At 38.5% G+C, this 24586-nt stretch overlaps 2 protein-coding genes across 4 annotated transcripts in view; one reads left to right on the top strand and one right to left on the bottom strand.

Moving 5' to 3' along the window:
- Positions 1-3193, bottom strand: part of SF3B1 (splicing factor 3b subunit 1) — a 61059-nt gene extending 57866 nt beyond the window's left edge. The window contains exons 1-2 of one of the 3 annotated variants that reach the window (XR_011074133.1): positions 2933-3192; positions 137-210 (exon numbers count right to left, since the gene is read on the bottom strand). The gene's annotated coding sequence lies outside the window, so the exon portion shown is untranslated. Of the gene's footprint in view, positions 1-136; positions 211-2932 lie in introns of those variants that run through there. The other 2 variants (XM_068544727.1, XM_068544725.1) reach the window with 2 other exon arrangements.
- COQ10B (coenzyme Q10B) lies at positions 3138-19735 on the top strand. The gene is made up of 5 exons (XM_068544728.1): positions 3138-3529; positions 8315-8464; positions 12730-12922; positions 17067-17168; positions 18625-19735. The coding sequence occupies exons 1-5, from the start codon at positions 3408-3410 to the stop codon at positions 18790-18792; spliced, it is 735 nt and encodes a 244-aa protein (XP_068400829.1). The 5' UTR covers positions 3138-3407; the 3' UTR covers positions 18793-19735.
- The last annotated feature ends 4851 nt before the right edge of the window (positions 19736-24586 follow it).

Raw genomic sequence — 24586 nt, 5'->3', positions numbered from 1 at the left:
TTGCTTTATTTCAGGAGAGAAATATAAGTGATGTTTAAAGGTCTTATTCTGTGGTTAAAATTCATCCTATATTTGTTTTGACCAGAGGCTTGATTAAAAACAGTATTAACACAAAGTCATAGCCATCTCTATTTACCTGAAGACTTTCTGGTTCTGTTCAGTCTGTATTCAGGGTTCCAAAGTGAGCAAAAGGTCAAAGTATATTTCTACCTGGAAGTCAATCAGGAAAATTTCATTTGTAAAGATCACATGAAAGGCAGAAATTAAATATACACATTATATATACGTGTATATATACAGACATAGATAGAAGAAATATATATATAGATTTCAAACATCCACAAAAATTAGATACAATACTATAATAAACTCTCAATTATCCATATCCAGTTCAGTAATTATCAACAAATGATCAATTTTGTTTCATACACTCTATTCCTCCACCCCCAATGGATCATTTTAAAGTAAATCACAAACATATTTCACCTGTAATCTTCAGTACAAATCTTTACTGAAGTAGAGATTTCAGTTGAATTTCCCAGTCTTGTATATGTCTTTTAATATTTGGTTTGTTCAAAACAAAATCTAAACAATGCCTCCTAAATCTTATAAATCTACAATAATCCCCCCACACCCCCAATCCTCCTTCTCTACTTGACATTTATTTGTTGAAGAAATTGGCTCATTTGTCCTACAGAATTTCCCATATTCTGTATTTGGCAGATTATATCCCCTTGGTGTCATTTAACATGCTCTTCTATCCCTTGTTTAAACTGGCATACCTAAAAGCTTGACTAGATTCAGATTCAATTACTTTGGCAAGAATATTTAATAGGTGGCGTTGTGTCAAATATATTTTTGGCAGCATAACTGGTTTGGACTCTAAGGTACTGCTTCCCACAGGTCTCTGCTGAATTTTAATTTACTACCAATCTTTTCCTATTGTATAAACAGATTTTTAGCCCACAATTTATAGAAGCACTGTCATCTACTAAAACTGAACCAGAATTTCTTATCACTTTTAAACTTGACATATTACTCTTTGCTGAGAAGTCCAGCGAGTACCATACATTGTCATCTACTGCAAAGATGCCTTTACTTGCCTTAAAAAAATTTCTTTTAGTAGGGGGGAACTATTCAATCGGGTGACCCAATTCAGTAGATATTTTCTTATGTCTCGGAAGAGTTCAGTAAGAAACTGTTTGGTAAATATAATAAAAGAAGGCCTTCTATTAAGTTCACAAGTACATCATGTATTGTTTTGAAAAATATGTTTAACAGGCTTTCTAGTTAACAATACCAATAGTTTGAAATAGAACTTCGTAGGATGTGGCAGTGTAATGCTTATATTTTGTAGGCAACTTGTAACCACTGTGATGTTGAGTGGGGGAGTAATACGGTAAAAATGTGTTTTAAAGGAAGATATTACTGGTAATATTTAAGCTTTAAGGCAAGAAAAGCAGGGATTGTGTATTTGAAGGTAATCTGATATAGAATTGTCTGGATGCAGCTACAGAACCACCTCAATCAACAAGTACATCCTGTGTTGTATTGAAAAGTGCTTTACAGGGTTTTCCTGGTGGCGCAGTGGTTAAGAATCCGCCTGCCAATGCAGGGGACACGGGTTCGAGCCCTGGTTTGGGAGGATCCCACATGCCGCAGAGCAACTAAGCCCGTGCGCCACAACTACTGAAGCCCGCCCGCCTAGAGCCCGTGCTCTGCAACAAGCCCGCGCACCACAACGGAGAGGAGCCCCTGCTCTCTGCAACTAGAGAAAGCCCGCGCGCAGCAACAAAGACCTAAGGCAGCCAAAAATAAATAAATATATACATAAATTTATTTTTAAAAAAAAGAAAAGTGCTTGACGTTCTTTGTAGCTGGTGATTTCAACTCACTCCACAAAGCATCTAGTAAGGGATGACTGCAATGAACAAAGCAAGAGCAGAAAATAATAATCATACGTACACACAGAAGCTGGAATATTTATGTAAATGTAAATCAGATCAAGTCACCTCAAAGGACTTCCCTTCACACGTAGAATGAAATCCAAAGTTGGTACCATGGCCTCCCAAGTACTATGAAAAAGCCCTCACTACCTCTGATCTCATTTCCTGCCACTCTCCTCCTCACTCACTGTGATCCAAAGCCCTTGCTCCTCATAAAACATGGCAAGAATGTTTCTGTCTGGGGCCTTTGCACTTGCTGTTCCCTCCACCTGAAGATACTTTCCCCCTCAAACAATCATATCGTTCACCTCCTCACTTCATTTAGGTCTCTGTTCATTATCACTTCCTCAGAGGCCCACCTGACCACCTTATATAAAACAGCACCCCACCTTACCCCTCTCCATCTCCTTTCCCTGCTTTACTTTTTTCTACACCATATGATTATCTGACACTGTATTATATTAATTGATTTAATATACTGATTTCGCCCACTCTAGAATATAAGCTCTATAATAGTAAAAACTTTTGGTCACTTATCCAGCACCTAAAACAGCGAACAGTGAGTGCTCCATAAATATTTGTTGACTACATTTAAGCAGCAGAATGCAGTAAGTAGTATGGCTATTCTCACTTTACGGTTTACAGGAAACTATGACATATAAAGACTAAATAAGTACCTGGCAACAAACAAAGGGGAAAAAAATGTCAAGCCTTGATGAATGATTCCTGAAATGGGTAAATCGAAGCAAAGTCTGGTTTGTATGGAGGAAGGGAAACCCAAACCATGCACGGACACCAATTAAAACGTTGGCCACACACGAAGGAGGCAAATAGAACCGAGTCTCTTCCCTAAGGCCGTGACCATGCAGTGCCCTCACAACAACCTCACGGGGTAAGCGCGGTAGGTACTGTATTAGTCATTAACAGCAAGACTGAAGGCCAGACTTCGCAGCCGGCAAGGATGGCGGGTCCGGCCCAGCACTCACCGGTTTGGGCAGTCACATAATCAACACCCAGAACCTCGGGCTTCCTCCCGCCCCTGGGTTGGCATCACGTGGCAGGCCTCGCGACCGGAAGCAGCACCCAAGAGAACCGCGGCAGTTGGCGAATCCAGTGAAGAGTTCCAGCGCGGGAGGTGAAATGAGAGGTCACGGTGGTTCTTACGTAAGGGGCCAGAGCGCGCGGCGGGAACTGGAGACCAGCCGGCGGAGAGGGGTGCGTCTAGGCGGCCCCGCGCTCCCTTTGATTGGCCGGCAGGATGAAGAACGCATTTACAGTCGGGCCTGCGGCAGTGGGAGCGTGCGTCAGCTTTGCGTAATTGGGGAAGGAGAAGGGGCGCGTCTGACCGCTCAGGGGGCCCGCCGATTGGCTGGATGGCGGCGGCGCCGGGTGGCCTGGGCCGCCGGAGGAGGGCGGTGCCGTGGGCCGGGTCCCAGCTTACTGGCGACCGGTTTTAGTCAGATGATAATGGCAGCTCGGACCGGTCAGAGGGCCCTGAAAAAGGTGGTCTCGCGATGCCGTTCGAAGTCGGCGGCAGCGGCCGGAGCCCCGGCTCCAGCGCAGGGGCCTGCGCGGAACGTCAGGTAATGAACAACGGGGGCGCCGCGGCCAGGGTAGTTTTCAGCCCAGGCCTGCTGAGCAAGGGGACTGGGGGCATTTGGGGTGGGGCAGGCGGACCGAATGCGTTTCCGCGTCTCTGGAGAGAAAGGGTCTCCTGCCTTCTCAGGGCCGCGCGTTTTCCCTCACCCCCTTGGCCGGAGGCTCGCTGGCCTGTCCCGGGCTCCCCGTCTTGTGTTTGTGATTCGCTGCCCTCGCGAGAGGCGGTGAATCATCCGCTAAGCGACTTTGAAGCAGCTGATAAAGCAACTCGGCGGGGGTGCTTTTGGGCTCTTCCGGCCTCCTCCGCATGGGCTACTGCTGCTGCTCTCGGAAAGTTATAACTTTGCGGCGCAGGAGTTGCGGATTGATGGGCGTGTGGGAGTTTGTGGCCTGGCAGAAAGGCCCCCTTTGTTCCCCCAGCGTATCCGATGGCCAGACGTGCTTTCCCGGTTTCTGGTAGCGGTCTTTGCCCCCGCCCTTTGGTGCTTGCTAAACTAAGCCGAAGCCGGGGACTTGGATTTTTTTCCATGCCATTGTAACTTAGAAGTCCTGTAACCTTGAACCAGAGTCTGCCTTCGATTTTCCTGGTTGGTTCTTTTTCGGTAGGTGATGGAGGTGGAGACACGAAAGATTCCATACTTCGACCACTTAGTTTCCTTTTATTAATGCCATTTTAATAAATTATGCTCGACAATTAAAGTTAACGTTTAAAATTAATTCAGTTGTAAACTACGGGATGGAGGAAGAAAGGACAAATCTGGTTGAGCTCCAGGACATCTAGATTCAATGAAGAATTTTTTTAAATACCAACAACCCAACCAACTCCAAATCCTTTTAGACATTTATTGGTTGAAAAAGTTTCAAGCAGAACATACTGTATCATGCTTTAGATCTGCTTGTATTATTCTTATAAAATGCTGGCTTGTAAATAAAACTAAAGATTGCTTTAGTGATCAAATTAAGGCTTAAATTCCAGGATAAAATATTTACTGTTTATGATAATGAAGAGGGAGAGAGTTTACGAGTTCATTGCAAGGCTGAAGCATTAACATAGATTCTGGCCTTTATTGTAGTAGAGTATTTGGGATGTAGTATTGGAAGATTAGTGACCAAAAAACTCTCCTTCATCTGGTCCAGTTTTCATTTCATGGTTTAACCATATATACGATTGTATGGTTCTCGTATTGCAGTTGAAGACATATTGTTCTTGATAATATGTGAAAATAGATGGGCAGTCCAGGGCATTGTAACCATAGTATGCAGACCGATCAGAAAACACCTGTTAACTTGCTTTAAACACAGGCATTTCCCTTATGATTGTAATCAGATTGTGTAAGTGTTTCTTTTTCGGGGGATAGGAGGACCGTATTACATGAACCTGGTACAAAATTCAAAACCATATACAATGAAAAGTAAGTTTCCAAAACACCCCGTTCACCTCTTCAGAAGCAAGGGTCTTATTATTTTTTTTTTAGTAAACGTTTATCTCAGATGCTGCTTTTTCTGGTCTGATTTATCAGAAAATTGTTAATAATTGTGCATAGTATCTGCCACATAATTGGCTTCCAATAATAGATAAGAAGGTATCTATACAAAAAGTGAGCAAAATAGATGAAACTGTTAAAACAGTTAAAGACATCTAAAGAATGTCTTAGAAGGGAAATGGGTGATTAGGCATTTTGAACACCAAGCTTGGTTTTTATAATCTGTGTGGCTACCAGAGATTCTAAATTATATTTTGTGGCTTTTTAAGGGGGAAGCTAAATTAACTGCCTAATTATTATTATTATTTTTTTAAAATTTATTTATTTTTGGCTGTGTTGGGTCTTCATGGCTGCGTGCGGGCTTTCTCTACTTGTGGCGAGCGGGGGCTACTCTTCGTTGTGGTGTGTGGGCTTCTCCTTGTGGTGGCTTCTCTTGATGTGGAGCACGGGCTCTAGGTGCGCGGACTTCAGTAGTTGTGGCACATGGGCTCAGTAGTTGCGGCAGTCGGACTCTAGAGCGCAGGCTCAGTAGTTGTGGCGCACAGGCTTAGTTGCTCCACGGCATGTGGGATCTTCCCGGACCAGGGCTCGAACCCGTGTCCCCTGCATTGGCAGGCAGATTCTTAACCGCTGTGCCACCAGGGAAATCCCTGCCTAATTATTTTATTTCCACTGTTCTGCTTCATTCAGCAGAATAACTGTCAGTCACTTTTATTGGCATAATTCCACTTTAAAGCAAACTCTATAGCTCTACTCAAAAAAACTACAGTAGGCTTTTAAAAATATTATCGCTGCCTTTAAAATTCACATAACATCATATTTTTAAAGATTTTTAGGAACACATGACACCCTTATTCTCTCTAGGAGATGAATCTATCTTAAAAGAGACTTAAGTTCATTCATACAGTTCATATGCTTGATTCTTTTCCATAGTCATGAAGCATTTAGCGTAACTATTTTCATTGACCTTTCTTTCATTACCTTTGGAATAAGTCTGCCCAATTTTTATAAACAGCTTTAATTGTTCAAAACTTTTTTCTTGTATTTTTGGAGCCATAGTCTCAAGTATCACCCCTTATCTTCTGGCTGAATATCGCCAATTTCTTCAGTCATTCTTTAACTTGATTTTCTCTTCCAGCCAAACTGTAGGGTCTCAGTGTCCTTAAAGAAATTTTATTTATATGTAAATCATATCTTATATAAATCAAATTTCATATATGATAACATGAGATTTCACCAGGCCACTCCATTACACTTTTAAGAATTAACTTAAAGACTCAATTTAATGAAATATTGCTCTCTTACTTGGAACACTTCAAGAACATCTCATTGAGAATAAATTCCAAATTGCTTTATCCTCACCAATAATCCCCAGCATGATCCAGCTCCAGCCTGTCTCTCTAACATTATTTCCTGGTGCTCTCCCCCGGGCTTGCTATACTGCTGTTACACTGTTTGTCTTTTTTAGTGTCTGGATGCTGCCAAGCTCTTTCCCTAGTACCTGAAATGCTCTGTATCTCCCTCCCCTTCTCCCGTGTACATACACACATGTATGTGTGAGAGAGATTTTATATATATGTGCACATGCATTTATTATGTACATACATATCTATTTCTCTCTTAGCATGGCTAATGCCTCCTTATCCATTATGTCTCAGCTGAAATACAACCTCAGAGGACTTCCTGGACCACTCTGTCTAAAGGAGGTCCTAATTACATGTCCCCACACCCATTTCTATTTTAGTGATTTTTTTTTGACTCCTCGACTAGAATGTAATCTTCATGTTTGTTTTATTCACCATTATATCCCTAGTGCCTAGCTCAGAATAGGCGCTCAATAAGTATGTGAACTAATAATGCACGAATAGTAGTGTAAAACAGTTATGCAATAATCTTATTAGAATAAAGGCTGAAAACATTTAGGTGAACAAGAGCATATCAGGCATCTGTATTACGAAGCACCCAAACAGTTAACATTCTAATTACCTTGACATATGTTTTTACATATACACATGGAAATGGAGATTGGAAGGTAAAAGATAACTGAACAGCAGGTCTGACAGGGCCACCGGATAGCCAATGGGAGAGCAAGACCTAATTTCAAATCTCATAGAGTAGATCAAGAATTAAGGAAACTCCTGTGGATCCAGCTGGGAAAACAAGCTGAGTAGATGAGTTGAAAATTGGATGATGAATATCCTAGCAAGCCTAGGGTAAGAATATGTTGTAAAACATGACTGCAGACTAAAAACCAACTTCTGGGAGAGATACCTTTTCTGTTAGAAGCTTCTAACCGTAACTGTAAGCTGGTATTTTTAGTTTCTTTTTTTTTAAATAAAATTTATTTATTTTATTTTATTTATTTTTGGCTGCATTGGGTCTTAGTTGCAGTGTGTGGGCTTTCTCTAGTTGCAGCGAGAGGGGGCTACTCTTTGTTGAGTTGTGCGGACTTCTCATTGCAGTGGCTTCTCTTGTTGCAGAGCACAGGCTCTAGGCACGTGGGCTTCAGTAGTTGTGGCGTGTGGGCTCAGTAGTTGTGGCTCGCAGGCTCTAGAGCGCAGGCTCAGTAGTTGTGGCGCACGGGCTAAGTTGCTCCATGGCATGCAGGATCTTCCCGGACCAGGGCTTAAACCCGTGTCCCCTGCATTGGCAGGCGGATTCTTTTTTTTTAACATCTTTATTGGAGTATAATTGCTTTACAATGGTGTGTTAGTTTCTGCTTTATAACAAAGTGAATCAGCTATACGTATACATATGTCCCCATATCCCCTCCCTCTTGCGTCTCCCTCCCACCTTCCCTATCCCACCCATCTAGGTGGTCACAAAGCACAGAGCTGATCTCCCTGTGCTATGCGGCTGCTTCCCACCAGCTATCTATTTGACATTTGGTAGTGTGTATGTCCGTGCCACTCTCTGACTTCGTCCCAGCTTACCCTTCCCCTTCCCCCTCCCTGTGTCCTCAAGTCCATTCTCTACTGCGTCTTTATTCCTGTCCTGCTCCTAGGTTCTTCAGAACCTTTTTTTTTTTTTTTTTTTTTTTTAGATTCCATATATATAGCAGGCAGATTCTTAACCACTGCGCCACCAGGGAAGTCCCTTTTTAGTTTCTTTATGGTGCTTTAGAAGCTTATTTGTGTGTGTGTGTGTGTGTGTGTGTGTATTTTTTCAGGAATATTCTAAGGTTGCACAGCCTTCTAAAGTATGATTGTTATTTTACAATCTCTATAGTTTGTGTTTCCTCTTAATTGTCAATGTTACTCAATCGGGTAATTTTTGTCTTTTTAGATATTTAGCTTCCTGTGGTATACTGATGAGCAGAACTCTTCCACTACATACCTCAGTTTTGCCTAAGGAGATATATGCAAGAACTTTCTTCAGAATTGCTGCACCATTAATAAACAAAAGAAAAGAATATTCAGAGAGAAGAATTATAGGGTTTGTATAAAATAATAGTTGTACTAAAAGAGCGTGTTCACAATTTTCTATAGAACATCATGCCTCTTTTTTTCTGGATTCTCTTCTTACAGACTAAGCTCTAATTTTCTAGCCCTTGCCGTTTTATAAATATTTGTTGAATGTAGTCATGTGGTAACTTTATAGGATAGATTTAAATCTTGACATTTAAAGGAAATAATTAAACTGTTTATGACCTGCATTTTTTGTACACTGTTCTTTTTCATAGTGGCAACATTACTGATATGTTGAGCCAAATATGTCTGTATAGCTCCCTCGCATATACACATACCTAGGTAAGTACATATAAACATGCTAAGAGGCCCCTACCATCTAGAGCAGAGGTTGGCAAGCTTTTTCTGTAAAGGGCCAGTTAGTAAATAGGTTTGTAGACCATACTGTCTCTGTTGCAACTACTCAACTCTGTCACTGTAGCCCAAAAGTAGCCATAGACAATATGTAATAAATGGGCGTGGCTGTGTTCTTAACAAAATTTTATTTACAGAGCCACGCAGCAGGCCAGGTTTGGCCCCTCACCTAGGGGTATATACAGCAGAGTATAGAGCGTCTGCAGATCTGCTAAACCAGAAATCAAGCAGTCCTTCATATGGGAATTTCTACAAGGGGGTCTTAATTCCCAACAGGCCATGAAATATTACATGAATTATTCTAAAAGTACTTTTCATTCACTTTATTTAGTTGCTTTTTCCCTTCTAATTTTTCTGCAGTAAAGAACTTTGGGCATACTCATAACTTTTGTCACATAATTTACCGCTATTACTGGATAGTCACTGTATTAGTTAAGGTAATGCTAGCAACCATACAGGTAAAACCCAAAAGTTTATTTCTTTCTCATGTAAAGTTGAAGTGGGTATGCCCAATCCATGGGCAGCAATCCTCGAGTAGTGATTCAGGAACCCAGGCTCCATCTGATTTGTGACTTTTGTAATTCCTTAGTCTTCAGAGTCTCTTAAAAAGATACACCTGGTTCTTAATCATATTGGTCTGGGAGTGACACCCAGTGCTTACTCTCAGATATTATTGGCAAGAACTAGTCATGTTACCGCTATGTAATTGTAGCCTCCAGGTGGCCAGCAATAACGCCACATAAAGCAAGTGTAAACACTTGGATAGGAAGACATCTTTGCCTCAGCTGGTATCTGTTGAAAAGAGACATGGCGACAAAAGGATGAGAAATCAAATAGTGAATTGGTCTGCTTTCCTTTTGAATCAGAAATATAACATTTTCCTTTTACTGTGTACTTGCCATTTGACAGGCACTGCTGGGGGCTCTATATTTATTGTTTCATTTAATTCTCACAATAGCCATGTGAACTAGGTATTATTCCCATTTTAGAGATGAGGAAACTGAAGCTCAGAGAGATTATGTTGTGTCATGACTCCTAAGCTTATTTTTCCCACCATATTTACTTATTCTTACTTGCTTCCTTATTCTTTCTCATGTTAAAATTCTTTTTATTACAAATTGGTCTTATCTAATGATATTCGTCTTCCCCCATATTTGACATAAACACATAATAGCTACCATTTATTAAGTGCCTAGTGAGCATTGTGCATTATGCTAAAACTATTTCACTTAACCCTTAAAAGAACCCTGTAGGGACTTCCCTGGTGGTCCAGTGGTAAATAATCCACCTTCCAATGTTGGGGATGCAGGTTCGATCCCTGGTCAGGGAACTAAGATCCCACATGTGGCGGGGCAACTAAGCCCGCCACCACAACTACTGAGCTCGCGCACCTCAACTAGAGAGCCCGCATGCCACAAACTACAGAGCCCACACGCTCTGGAGCCCGCGCCACAACTAGAGAAGAGAAAACCCATATGCCACAAGTAGAGAGAAGCCCACACGCCACAAGGGAGCACCGCAGTGAAAGATCCCGCATGCCGCAATGAAGATTGGACAGTGAAATAAATAAATATTAAAAAAAAAAAAAGAACCTGTAGAGGTATTTTTCAATTATGGATGAAGAAAATGAAGTTGAGAGGTTAAGCAACGTAGCCAGGGTCACATGACTTACTATGTTTTAGAGTTGATATTTGAACACAGTACTTTCTGACTACAAAGTCCATCCCCTTGACTGCTATGCTATACTGCTTTCTTAGTCAGTGCAGACTACTGTATGACAATTAGCTTCCAGGCTGCCAGGTTTCATACTTCTTCATGGGACTTATTTTGGCATTTATTTCCAAGTGTGTGAGAACATGGGGAGGGTAGGTTTATTTTCCCCCCTCTGCTGTGGGCCTCATTTCATGATCATAAAAATTAAATACATATAAACACTCATTCTGTCGTATTCCAAAAATGCCCTTTTAAACTTTAGAATGTAGTTGTTTACTGTATCATTTTGAGGTGAATTATGTTTTAACAGTGTGAGTCTTTATAACCAAGAATTATATGTGTCTGGTTCTCATTCAGTTGTCTTTTACTTGTATGCACAATGTTTTTGTTGTTTGGTTTTTCATTTAAACCCTGATGGTTTTTTGTCGTATTTATTTCTATGTATTTTGCATTTCTATGCTACTGTTTTCTACTTGTTCGTATAGGAATGATATTAATTTTTATATATTTCTCAACAGGCTACATAACTGAATTCTGAATTGATTAGCTTCTGATTTGATAGTCATATCACCTGCCAATTTATAATTTTGCCTAATTCTTTTACACACATGTGCCTCATATTTCATGCTTTGATTTAATTATTTTGACATACTTTCAGAAAAATGTCAAATAACAGTGATGATAGTCAGCACCTTTGACTTATTTCTAACTCTAATAGGAATGCTTCTGGTATTTTACTATCTATGGAGGGAATCATATAATGTTTTTGTTTTGACTAATTAATATGGTTATAATAATGTAATTCTTAGTATTAAACCATCCAAACATCCTTAAATGAGTTGGATTTGATTGTTGTATTTTTTAGAAAATATATTGCTCTATTATATTTGCTGATATTTAGAAGTTTTGCCTCAGTACTCACAGGTGATGTGGGTTTATAGATTTTGTTTTTTATGTTCTTTGTGAGGCTTGGGTTCACAGTATGTTATGCTGGCTCATAAAAAGAATGAGAGGTTTCCTTTTTTTGTGTTATAGAATAGATTTTTTTCTTTTCTTAATTACAAAATCATCACATACTTGTATAAAAACTTAACAATTTAGAAATATGTATACTAAAAGACTTAGTCTATTTTTACTCCTACTTCTTTTTCCTGAATTAACAACTGGTAATTGTTTAATCTGTATCCTTCTAGGACTTTTTAAATGTATTTTCATTACAGACAGTCTATTAACATAATACTTATTTTCAGGAAAAAAATCCCGAATGTTTAAAATTGAGGAAATATAGTATACACTTATGATATTTCTCAAATAGATAATAGAATCGAATATATCCCGTCTGCTTTAGTGTGCCTTTTTTCATGTAGCAATATCTTGTAAACCTCTTTGCTCTAAAGTATGCGGTTGACCCTTGAAAAGTGGGGTGTTTAGGGGGTGCAGACCCCTACACAGTAAAAAAAATCTGCATACTGCTATTTCTGTCTCCAAACGAGGAATTGTTAAATGACTCACCCAAAGGCAGGAAGCTGATGAAACAGTTTGGATAAAATCAAGACTCAAACCCTAGTTGTTTTGATTCCACATATTGTGATCTCTAATTGAACACAAACTTTCCCTCACATTTAATTTAAAGATCTGTAAAATGAAAATACAGGTACTAAATTTACTGAAAAAACTTCGTGTGTAAGTGGACCCACACAGTTCAAACCTGTGTTGTTCAAGGGTCAACTGTACATCTGATCTTAATCCCTTTAAATAACTGATAGAGTTCCACAGTGTGAGTGTACCATAATTCATCAACCATTTATTATTAAGCAATTATTAATGTTTATCAACCAAATAAACATTTAGGTTGCTTCTAGTCTTTTTCTCTCGAAGTCTCAGTTTTTAAATGCTGGTCACTAATTAAAATTTTAAAAACCATATCTGCAAGCTAGATTCAACCTGTGGTCTGCCACATTGTAAGCTCTGCTACAGACATATGTTTAGCTCCCTTTTATCCTTTTATTTTCTGTGTTTTGAAGACATTCATCCCAGAGTGTGGTTCTGTATGTGTGCCAAATGATTTATTGCCTCATACATAGTAAACTTTATTCATATTCAATTTAAAGTGTACATATACCATATAAATAGATGCAGTTAACACCTCTCCTTTTTTTTTTTAAGATATTCTATGCAGGAAATGTATGATGTAGTATCAGGAATGGAGGATTACAAGCATTTTGTTCCTTGGTGCAAAAAATCAGATGTAATATCAAGGAGATCTGGATACTGCAAAACACGATTAGAAATTGGGTTTCCACCTGTATTGGAGCGCTATACATCAGTGGTAACCTTGGTGAAACCACATTTGGTAAAGGTAATGGTTTTGTTTTTTGTTGTTTTTAAATATTCCTCAAATATTATGTTAAATGGGTTAAAGTATAATAGCATTAAGAAGACTTCTCTAAACTAATAGAAGGGAAAAAACTATTTATTATATCTCTTAAATCGTGTTATTTTACACAATATTAGCATTATTCTTTCCAAATTGAAATTTAACTAGAACATGGAAATGAGAAGCTTTTTCTTTTGTCCTTCTGTTGAGGACTACTGACCCACAGGAAAGCGATGGCCGCACAAGTGAGAAATGTTTTAATACTTGCACTACTTTTTCTTAAGTTAAGGAAGGGAAAGTGGTGAGAGGATGCAGAAGGGTAGAAAAGATATAAATGTGGAGAACATAAACATTATTGAAGTCATCCTGCCATGTACCAGGTACTGAAATGCCAAGTGTTGTTGCATGCATATATTAATCATCTTACTCTTCTCAGAGGAGGGTACACATTTAGAAAAGGTACCCAGACTGCATCACACAAAAAAGGCAGAATTCCACAGAGTAATGCCCATTTCTATTGAATTTCTAGAGTGTGATGACCAAAGACTTTCAAAGCTGAATTGTGTTCTGTGCTCACAGGATTTAGTGGTGGTATCATTTCTTGGTAATTGGCCAGAGCTAAATGCCTTCGTCACCTCTTTGTCAGGCATTGAGGAGGTGCAACTCTCATACCAGAAAGAGTATACTGTCCAGTGAAGCTGAGACCTTGGAGTCCACCCTAGTCGCACTCTCAAAACTTCAACTCCACTTAAAAGACTGTGCCCCGCTCTGGGACTCTGTCATTATTATGACTGTTTTCACCTGTTTGCCCCATAGTTGTGGCTTTTTCACCTCCTGTACTACACTTAAAATAGCTGACATACTGAGCTCTTTATAGTACTTTACTTGAATTACTCTTCACAACAGCCCTTTGAGATGCAAATTTTATTCTCCATCTTATAGTTGAGTACACTAAGGCCTAGAAGAGTTAGATCACAGCCAAGACTCTAGTCTGTCTGACAGCAGCAAATATCTCTGTAATCTTAAAATTGAGTCCCCTGACCTCAGTCTCTTACCATTCAGACTCTCATAACTTAGATCTTAACATATCCTGCATCTAACTAAAAGAACTCTAAAAAAGTGTCATTTTCTCCTCCTGGCTTTCTTCCCTTCCCTGGCTTCCAGGAATGAACCATATAGTGCTCATTACACAGCCCTGTGCCTTTGCATGTTGTTCCCTCTTTTACCTGTAATGAAAATTCCTTGCCTGTTAATCCTTCAAATTCCAACCTGCTTTCTCCCTTTCTTTTCATATAGATGACTAGTTCTACCTCGGTGATTCCTCTGGGCTTTGCACGTGCTTTATTTATTTCTCTTATCACTCTGTAGTATAATTTCTTTCTTCATTTGGATTTCTGCTTGAAAAAATCGAGCTACTTGAGGGAATGGGAGATCCTCTTTTTCGTCTCTGTATCCTCAGCACCAGTACTACAATGACAGGAGTCATGAGGCCTCTTTGTTTATGAAGTTCTCACTACTCTGTTCTGGGCTATTGTAGATCCACAGATGTTCATAATAATTTCAGTAACTTTTAACGCTGCCAAGGAGGGAGGAAACTTTTTTTTTAATTATAGTAATATGTATTAGATAGTCATTGCTATCTCAATTTTATGAGGCTTAGGGAAATTAAGAGCCTTACACAAATTCATACTGTGTGTGTCTGATTCCAAAACTATTTTTCCATTAAAATAAGCTGTCTCACTTAGTGTGCTAGTTTATTGTTTAAAGACCTATTTGAGAATAACACACAACTATGTTCAGCTTTCAATTTTCCCTGGGTTCAGGTTCTGGATTTTAATACCTGATACACATATGTGACATATAATAAAAATTAGTATAACTGAGGAAGCAGCAGAAGCCATGTGACATTTTCTGTGAATTGTTAGCTGCCCCAAATGTGCCTGTGACTTAACATGTCAGTGATTGTAGTCTACCTGAATCTGTAATGGCCAGAAACCTTCCTACTGTGTTCAGTATCTCTGTTAGGAATGAGATCTTTGGCAGTATTGCCCCTATCAAAACATACCAGTAAAAATCCGTGGATCCTTGAGCTGGGTTATTGATATGAGTATAGCACTGCCACATTTTGTGAAAAAGTGGTCAGAGGAAGGTGCCATATTATAGTGATTATTCCCAACAGCTGTTTCTCCTTCACTATTAAATTTCCTATAAGCTTCTTATGTGGTTGTAAAAGAAAGGTGGACTGCATTATCTTAAAGTTGGATAACTGAAAAAGTTTAAAAAAATTAAAAATAAAAGTAAATAAACAGGGACTTCCCTCGTGGTCCAGTGGTTAAGACTCCAGGCTTCCACCGCAGGGGGCATGGGTTTGATCCCTGGTTGGGGAACTAAGATCTCACAAGCTGTAAGGCATGGCCAAAAACAAAAAAAAGTAAATAAACGAAGTTGGATAACTGAAACAATAAGGTTTTATTATAGACTTTTGATAGTTTTAAAAATTGGATAGCCATTATTGAACTATATATAAAGCCAAACTCTGAAGAAAATTTTTACTTCTCCCCAGTGACTTAGCATAATGTGACTAAATTCAGTTATTAAAGTAGTTAGTATTTTAATGACTTATTTTATCGTGTCTAAATAAGTTTTAAAACATTCACTGGTTTCCATATTAAAAATTAAAATAATATGTTCTTTTTATAAATGTAAATAGAGCATATCTTTTTAAATGCTTTTTAGTATGGATGCAGTTTATAATGATTCTACCGTGTTACCATCTGATAATTAATTCAAAAGGGTTTAGATGAAGAGGAAGTGAGGAATAAACTGCAAATGGATTTTTAGCTCTTTAGCCCCCAGTTTGAACTATCTTTAGAGAGATCCAGATATAGTCAGAGAAATAATCCTATAGTCTGTGTTTAGGTAGGCTATAGCTATGGGAGAAAAAAATGACTGTTTATTTGGGGGAAACAGAGTTTACCTATGCAGGTCCTTATTTTGCAATATATTTTGTAGTGTGTAGCCTCAGGAGAGGGACAGTCTAAATTCTTGAGGGGGATAACTTATCCAAAAGAAAGGGGGTAGAGGGGCTTGATCATTTATCGGCCCCACGATTTGCCAGAATTGCTGAAAACTTAAGGCTTAATTGAGGAGGGGAGTGTAGACTTTGAAACAAGAATTTAAAAAATAGGCTGCTTCTAAGGGAAGGTAAGGTGATAGATATTCTTGAGGTCAATTGTCTACTAGTATAATAAGGCCCAGATGGCCTCTTAAGATAGTAAATAAAGAAACTGAACTTCATTCAAGGTCATAACCTGTCCTAACAGTGGACTAGTAACTATGGTTCTGGCCACCATTTTTCACACTGCAGGAGGCAACTCTTTAATGGGTCTCAACCAACATTTTTTAATGATATAGAATGGGATATGTCAGGATGCACTGCACATAGTATTACTGTGTATTATGTTTCAGTGTGTACACACACATGTAAAATAAACATGAGCACGGAAGAGATGAGAGGTCAGAAAGCAGTGGGTCAGGAACAAGGGTCAGGGCCACACTTTCAGGAAAACTGGAACCATAGAGGCCTCTAGAAATAAAGAATAATGAGTTAGGGAAAGACTGAATGTGATTGATAAGAGAAAATCTTTGAGTTGGAAAGAAGAATTATAGAATTGTTCTAGGGATCTGTGCCAAATACTTTACAAATATTAAATTTAGCCATCTCGTACTGATGGTATAAGACAGGCATTATACTTGTTTTATAGATTAAGGAAATACAGTACAGGGAATTAACTTGTTCAGGATCACTTATAAGTGGCAGAGCTGGAAATAAACTTCCAGGTAGTCACTCCCTGTTTTGTTGTGGGAGGAGAACTCTAAGTAGCACAGTGGGTGACAGCAGCGGAAGAGAACAAGTGGCAATCTTGGGGATCCCAAGAGAAAGGAAAATGGCTTATATTGGCCAGAGATCACTTCCTAGTACCAAGCTATCAATGATATGTTTTTGTCACCTGTGGTCTGACCTATAAAAATATTTACTTCTCAAAGAAGTCATCTTCAGTTGTAGATTCTGGACACAATCCAAATGGTATTTAACTGTGGTTTTATTTTTTTCATTTTGTTCTAGGCATCCTGTACTGATGGGAAGCTCTTCAATCATTTGGAGACTGTATGGCGTTTTAGCCCAGGTCTTCCTGGCTACCCAAGAACTTGTACTTTGGATTTTTCAGTAAGTCTCTCATAAAGCCCTCTATTTGTTCCAAACATCAGGTGAAGTTGGTAAAGAAGGAGTAATCCATTTTTATTAGAACCCAGATGTCATAATTAATAACCTACATGCATAGCAATTACTGAAAGACATTTTTAAAAAAATCTCAAATTTCTGAGTATTGAATACCTTTTTCTGCACTAATTTTTTTTTTTTTTTTTTGCACTAATTTTATAAGAAAAAATGCTAGGGGAATTCCCTAGCGGTCCAGTAGTTAGGACTCTGTGCTTCCACTGCAGGGAACACGGGTTCAATCCCTGGTTGGGGAACTGAGATCCTTCATGCTGTGTGACGCGGCCAAAAAAAAGAAAAGAATGCTAATGACCCTTTCTCTTTTTCTATTTTATTTCTTGAAACCTTGAATAGTCATCCCTTCTCTATTTTCTAATTTTTACAAGTCCATAGATTGTAAGACACATGCAACTAAGGGTATGCGAACGCATGCCACAACTAATGAGCCTGCAAGCCGCAGCTAACACCCAGCGCAACCAACCAACCAAATAAATAAATAAATAAATATTATTAAAAAGAAGAAATGGTTATAATTTTGAGTAAATTACTGTATGCTATTCTCAGCTCTTAAGTTGCTTTCATTACAAAATTAGTGGGCATATATGGGACAGTTGGGGAAATTTGAATGAAACCTCTCTAGATTAGGTAATAGCATTATTATCTAGTAATACTAACTCCCTCTGTTAATTTCCTGGTTTTAATTGTACTGTGATTATATAAGACATTGAAATAGGGGTATCTGGGTGATGGGTGTATGAGAAATCTTAGTACTGTTTTTGCAACTTTTTTATAAATCAAATTATTTTAAAATAAAAAATTAAAACATTCAGAAGTTAATGGATATTTAAGGTCCTTAAGATATTATTTCTTAAACTGGGTTGCCTTGAATTCTGTCTTGAGGGGATATAAAGAAAGTTCTACATCATTGTCTACTTAAAGATTGAACCACCTTCGCCATCTATTTTGTGGGTTAATCTCATCTTTCTGCTACTAGTTCTCATGGGAATACCATATCAGAAGGATCACTTCCCTTCCTTATTTCCTTTTGGGAGGTAAGGTAGCTCTAAAAGGGGCATATTAATAAGAAGCCAAAGTGATAAACATGGTATTTAGCAAAGCTTTTTTCCAGGTTTCTTTAACTTAATAAAAGCAGACTCTTTGCCCCAAAATGAGATTCATTGGCCTTGTTTACTTAAGCTTATTGTTTAGCCGTTGTTGTGCTTACTGCAGGAAACAAATCTCCCTCTTCTGAGGTATGTTAAAAATCTCATCTAGATACACCCATAGAGCTCTGCCTTAGGTACTGGGCCAAGTAACCCATTTCACAGTGTGAACACCATTACCCTAAGTGGAGATTTAGTAAAAGAAAGATCTTTCTAAAATAATTATTAACATTTTTCTACAGATTTCTTTTGAATTTCGCTCACTTCTACACTCTCAGCTTGCCACGTTGTTTTTCGATGAAGTTGTAAAGCAGATGGTAGCTGCCTTTGAAAGAAGAGCATGTAAGCTGTATGGTCCAGAAACAAATATACCTCGGGAATTAATGCTTCATGAAGTTCATCACACGTAAAGAGAAAAAGGAAATGGTCACGTACTTGTAACTAGTTTATTCACTTTTAGGAAGTACTTTTATCATTTGCTTTCAGAAGTCAGAAAGCATTTGTCAAACCCAGCTTTGATTATAAACCCGTACCATTGAAAATTTGCACTTGGAATATGGAACCACGTGTACATAGAATTCAATCGAGTGTAATTCAGAGTAATATGTATATTAGCATATTTACAATAATGGGATGTCATCACTATTGCTAGAATACTGACATCACTCTTCTGAACAGAAATTGAAACCGTAAATTTAAACCTTTTAGTTATCACCTCACCTGAAAGAGGTTGGTTGAGATACTCATGCAGTGTGTATTATATTAACCATATCACTTTTAAGTTATTAAATTCAGACTATTTATAACTTATTGTCTTAGGGTCTGCCTCATGGCTTAGGATATTTGAGTAATGATCAGATGTTTAAAGTAAAAACTTTGACTTAAAAATACTGTTAATGAAGGTTCCTTGGCACTTTTCTTATTTTTAAATTGTTCTTGTGGGTAGTAGTAGATAATTCGGTGTTATACTGAGGTTAGCTTCCAGATAAACAGTGATTTTTTTTTTTTTTTTTTTGGTGAGTGGTCCAGAGTTTTAAGCTACTTTTCTCATAGTTTGCAGCCCTCTCCCCGGTACTTTGACTGCTCTTTCAAAAATGCTGTTTGCGTGTCAAATTTTGTCTACAGCAGTGGGCAGTAGATGAAGATAATAAGTTGGTGTCAAATTTTGTCTACAACAGTGGGCAGTAGATGAAGATAAGTTGGTTGAGATGTCTCCAGCACCATGCATCCTTATTTTCTATTTATTGTGTGTACTCACTTTCAATAATGCATTTCAAACTGATATTTTTGTAAACAAATCAATGTAAGGACTGAAGTGGTAACTTAATAAAGTTAATTTGTTTATTTTTTGTACAGTTATTTCAGTTATTGAAATGTCTTAAAATACTTTCACAGAAACAAATCTGGGCAAAATTCAGTCTTCCTTTAATCAATATTGATTCCCTTCCCTTCCTTCATTCCATACCCAACAACCCTCTTGCATTAATTACCCTTCCCTTGTTTCCTCAGATCAGCAAGGGAACTTACTAGTTCGTTCCCTACATGAATGCATGTTTGCATCAATTTGTTCAGTAAATCTGTTGTGAGTAGCTGCTCTCTGCCACATGGTGGGTATACAGTGGTGAAGGATTCTTACAGTCTACTCACATGGAGCTTGATTATGCCTTCACACAGGTAAAGTATTTTTCCACGTACGAATGAGGTATCTTCCCAGAGCATAAGTAGTTTGTATATAATTATGTACCTTTGGGGACTTCCCTGGCAGTCCAGTGGTTGAGACTCCGCGCTTCCACTGCAGGGGGCGTGGGTTTGGTCCCCAGTCAGGGAATTAAGATCCCGCGTGCCGAGCGGCACAGCCAAAAAAAGAAAAAAAAAATTATGCACCTTTTAAAAAACAAAAGTTTTTTTTAAGTGGCAAAAGAAAAGACCCCAGATATTTTCTCTTTTTCCCTGTACAGTATTACTACTCTTTTAATGGAAATGAGAACCTGTACTTTACCACTATTCTTAAAGTGCCATAAGTAGACTTAGGTTTAGAATCTAACTTAGTGGTTGGGTGTAACTGGACTGGTATGATAGTATGTACATGGTATTTTGGTAAGGGAACCCAGGAATACCCAAATATTGCCTTGATCTAGCCATCCCTTTGACCCATGAGGTTCCCCAAGTATTGTCAGAACACAAGTCTTGGTAAGTGGTAGAGACAAACCCATGCATTCTGGCTCAAATATGTATGCTCTTGTGTTTGCTCTGAAGTCTGTGACCTGTGGACTTAAAATTTGGCATCTGTGCTTTCCATATCATAAGAGGGAAAACAACACCACCTTTATAAACTTCTTGAATTGGCATCTGGTCAGTGAAGTCTGAGGGGAAGACTGATGGGATAGGACTTGCTAGATAAGATTTTTATCTCTGTGGAAAGAAACTTGGAAGAGAAACTTCTCTTCCTTGGTTTTTGCCTGGTTGCGTGAGGATGTGAAGTTTGCAGCTACATCTGCCATCTTTTCACAAAAAGGGAAGAGGCGATGATTCCAGAAAAGCCAATTCAGAACCCTAACATCAAGGGGTGAATGAAACAACCTAGTAGAGGGCACTTCTGGTTACGTGAGATAACAGACCTCGAGTGTCTAAGTCACTTAGAGTTAGGTATTCAGTTACTTGCAGCCACCCTTTCATCCTGCTCCAATCTGAACTGGTTGCTCTCCACGCTGTTGTGCAAGTGTAATTCCCTAATCATCCTAGGATTTCCCTTCACCTCTCTCCTCTTGGGGTTCCTATTTCCCGGCTCTTTTGGCTTCCTTTTTTTTTCTAACTCTCAAAATGCTGAGGAAATCCTCTAGTGGCTTCCTAAGAAAGGGCAAATGGGAGCTAAATTTTTAGAATCCCTGAGTATCTGAAGATGTCATTGTTTTATATTCACACTTGACTGAGTATAGAACACCACATTAAAAATAATTCCTCCCATCCCCCGTAATTTGAAGATCTGACCTCATTGTATTCTGGCATCCGGTGCTGCTCTTGAGAAGTCTGATGCCATTCTTATAACCAGTACTTCGTTTTAGCATCCTTTTTTTGGTCTCTAGAAACTTTTAAAATCCACTTTTTAACTTGGGTACTCTGGAAATGCATGCTTATTGGCCGTGTTGCCCCATTAATTGTGCAGGGCAACTTACAGATCCTTTCAGTCACAGGCTCATTTCTTTGAGTCCTGGGGAATTTCCTTCAATTATTGGTTTGATTAATTTCCTCCTATCCATATTCTCTGGTTCTTTCATTCAGGAATTCTTATTTAGACATTTTATTTCTTGTATTAAATCTTTATCTTCTTTCCTCCTATTTTCCATCTGTTTTTGTTCTGCCTTTTAGATTTCTTCAATTACGTCTTTCAGACCTTTCAGTTAATTTTATATTTGCCATAGTTTTAATTTCCAAGATTTTTTTGGTTTGTTTTCTAATTGTTCCTTTATTTCATAGCTTTCTTCTTTTAAGGAAACAAGATCTCATCTTTCTTAAGATACTGAGTTTCCCTTAGGTCCCTTCTGGTTTTTGCTATTCTCCTCACATTGAAGGCTTCCTCGACTGTCTAATGGTTCTTGTTTGTCTGTTAATATTTGAAGGCAAGGTACTATACGGTTTACTGGAATTAAGATGGGGCATATTGACTGGTGAGTTTCACTGTAAGGTGATCAGGTGAGCCAGCCTTTTCACTGACGGACTCCCCAAGTGGCAGAATCTAGAGGTCTTTTCTCACAGTTTTTCTACGTAAGTATTCTATCTCTTGCCCTAGAGAAATACGGGGCTGGGAATAGGAAGAGGGACAGATGGAGTAGAAATAATGCCTGGCTGTTGGCATTCTGTAAGTTTAGTAAGGGACTGATGGTCTCACAGTTTGGCATGTAGGCTTTCCCTTAATCTTTTAGGTCCCTCTCTTACCCCAGCTCTCTGCTCTTTCTGGTGTCCCAGGCTGATTCATTCCTATTCAATTTCCACAGAGAATTAACCTGTAGGCAATAGTTACCTGGTGGTGTGGGAAATGAGAGGAGACCTAGGAGTCCAATATCTCAGTAATCCTTCAGCTAATTTCACCCTTGTTTCCACTCCCACACTTGGCCTTACCTGATTCCCTAGACTCCCAGTATCCAATGAGTCCAAATGCTAAATCTTTGGGGGAGTTCTGTGGGACTAAGTACCTTGTTTCTTGTATTCCTTCCTCAGGTTCTTAGGTTGTAATTATATCAACTCTAAGTCACATCACTTTTCCATCAATTTTCTAACTTCTTATAGATCCACTGATATCCCTCATCTACTCCTTCCCCTCAGTTGCCCTGGAATTCCTTACGTGTTGGTAAGGACCATTTTGAGTTTGTTGTTTTTTTAAATGTCAGAGGGGCTTTGCAGCAAGGGGTAAAATACTTTTATTTGTACCTGTTTAATGTCTAATTAATCTGAATTTATTAATGAAATTTCTTTTAAAATTAAACAGCATTTCTCTATTCACAAACTGCTTATATAACTGATCATTCTGAGTGTATGAAATTAAAATAATTTCCCTGAACATTTAAATATTATAGATTCAAAGACTTCTAAACATTTAATTAAAATTGCAAATTCAATATATCACATTCTCTTGAATGTCTTAAACATGTTCTGAGACAGAAAACCCCACAATGTTATAATGATACAGTAATAATATTTACACGTAAATGATATGAGTGTTACTATTTCAGCTTCTTATATTTATTATTTCTATTTCTCCTGAGGTTGCCTGTTTGAGTGTTTTTTATATCCTTCTGGACATTCAGTATATTAATTAGACTCAAGAAGAGACACCGTCTTAGACCAGCTGAGGTTGCAGGATGTTGGTAACCAACTGTTAAGATTCTTGGTGGGGATGTGTAACCTGGCAGCACAGGCCAATGTGATTCTGAGCCTTGAACCTTAGGGTGAGTCCCTTCTTTTTTTGTTTGTTTTTTGGCTGTGCCACGTGGCTTGTGGGATCTTAGTTGCCCAACCAGGGATGGAACCCAGGCCCTCGGCAGTGAAAGCGAGGTGTCCTAAACACTGGACCACCAGGGAATTCTGTTTGTTTTTTTAAATTGATGTATAGTTGATTTACAATGTTGTGTTAATTACTGCTGTACAGCAAAGTGATTCAGTTATATTTATATATACATATATATATATATATAGACACACACACATTTTTTTTAAATGTTTTTTCCATTATGGTTTAATCATAGGATATTGAATATAGTTCTGTGTGCTATACAATAGGACCTTGTTTATCCTTCTTTTTGTATCAAAACTTGTTACATCATGAGGTTCTTACATCCGTTGTGTTTCAGAGATTTTAATGCTTAGAGACTTGGTATCTCTCCTGGAAATGAAGTACTCTTCAAGTTTTGTGTGGTTGTCAGTACCTAACTCGTGTTATTTGTGATATATTGACCCGATTTGTCAGTATAAATAGAAACTTAATGTTGTCTCATGAATACATCAACATTCATGAGGTTCTTGAGTTCAGCTCCAATGTTTCATTCCCTTGGGAGGTTAACTTCAGATTTTAAATTCTGGGGAATTTGGAAAATTTATTATCTTAAAACCCATTTTTGGATGTTCTTTCATTTGATTATTCATGACCAGTGCTAGTTGGTTACTGGACTCCCCTTCTACCTGATTATGATATGAGACTACCAATACCGCTCATTCTTCCTACCCTTGGTTCAGTTCCTACTTTCTTTCTTCTTTTGAATATCATGAATTCTTGGCTTTGTTCTAATTCACTATCATTATTTGTTATTACTGACACTCAAAATGTCCTAACTTGGCCAATGGAAACCCCTTGGGTTAGTTTAAAAACAAAAACAAAAAACAAAAAAAAAACTGCCCTGGATATTTTTAAAAGTATTCTTGCTGTCAGGCAGCGACAAGGTGTTCCAGATTCATCCTGATTTTTTTTCTGTCCCAAGGCATGGACTCCACTGCTATTCAAGGAATCCTATTCCCATTTGGTGGAAACCAGTATTAGAGACAAAAATCAGGTGCTACGGATGTGCCCAGGAATTGGTGATGGGCACCGATGCTGCCAATGATATCGTTAGGCCATTTTTTGGTGACAGAGATAGAGATCTTTTTTCTTTGGCTGCGTGTTGCGGCTTGCCGGATCTTAGTTCCCCGACCAGGAATTGAACCGGGCCCCGGCAG

Source organism: Eschrichtius robustus, chromosome 5, assembly GCF_028021215.1.
Source record: "Eschrichtius robustus isolate mEscRob2 chromosome 5, mEscRob2.pri, whole genome shotgun sequence".
Lineage (NCBI taxonomy): Eukaryota > Metazoa > Chordata > Mammalia > Artiodactyla > Eschrichtiidae > Eschrichtius > Eschrichtius robustus.
The sequence above is the reverse complement of the archived record's forward strand: the minus strand, read 5'-3'. Positions and strand labels throughout refer to the sequence as shown.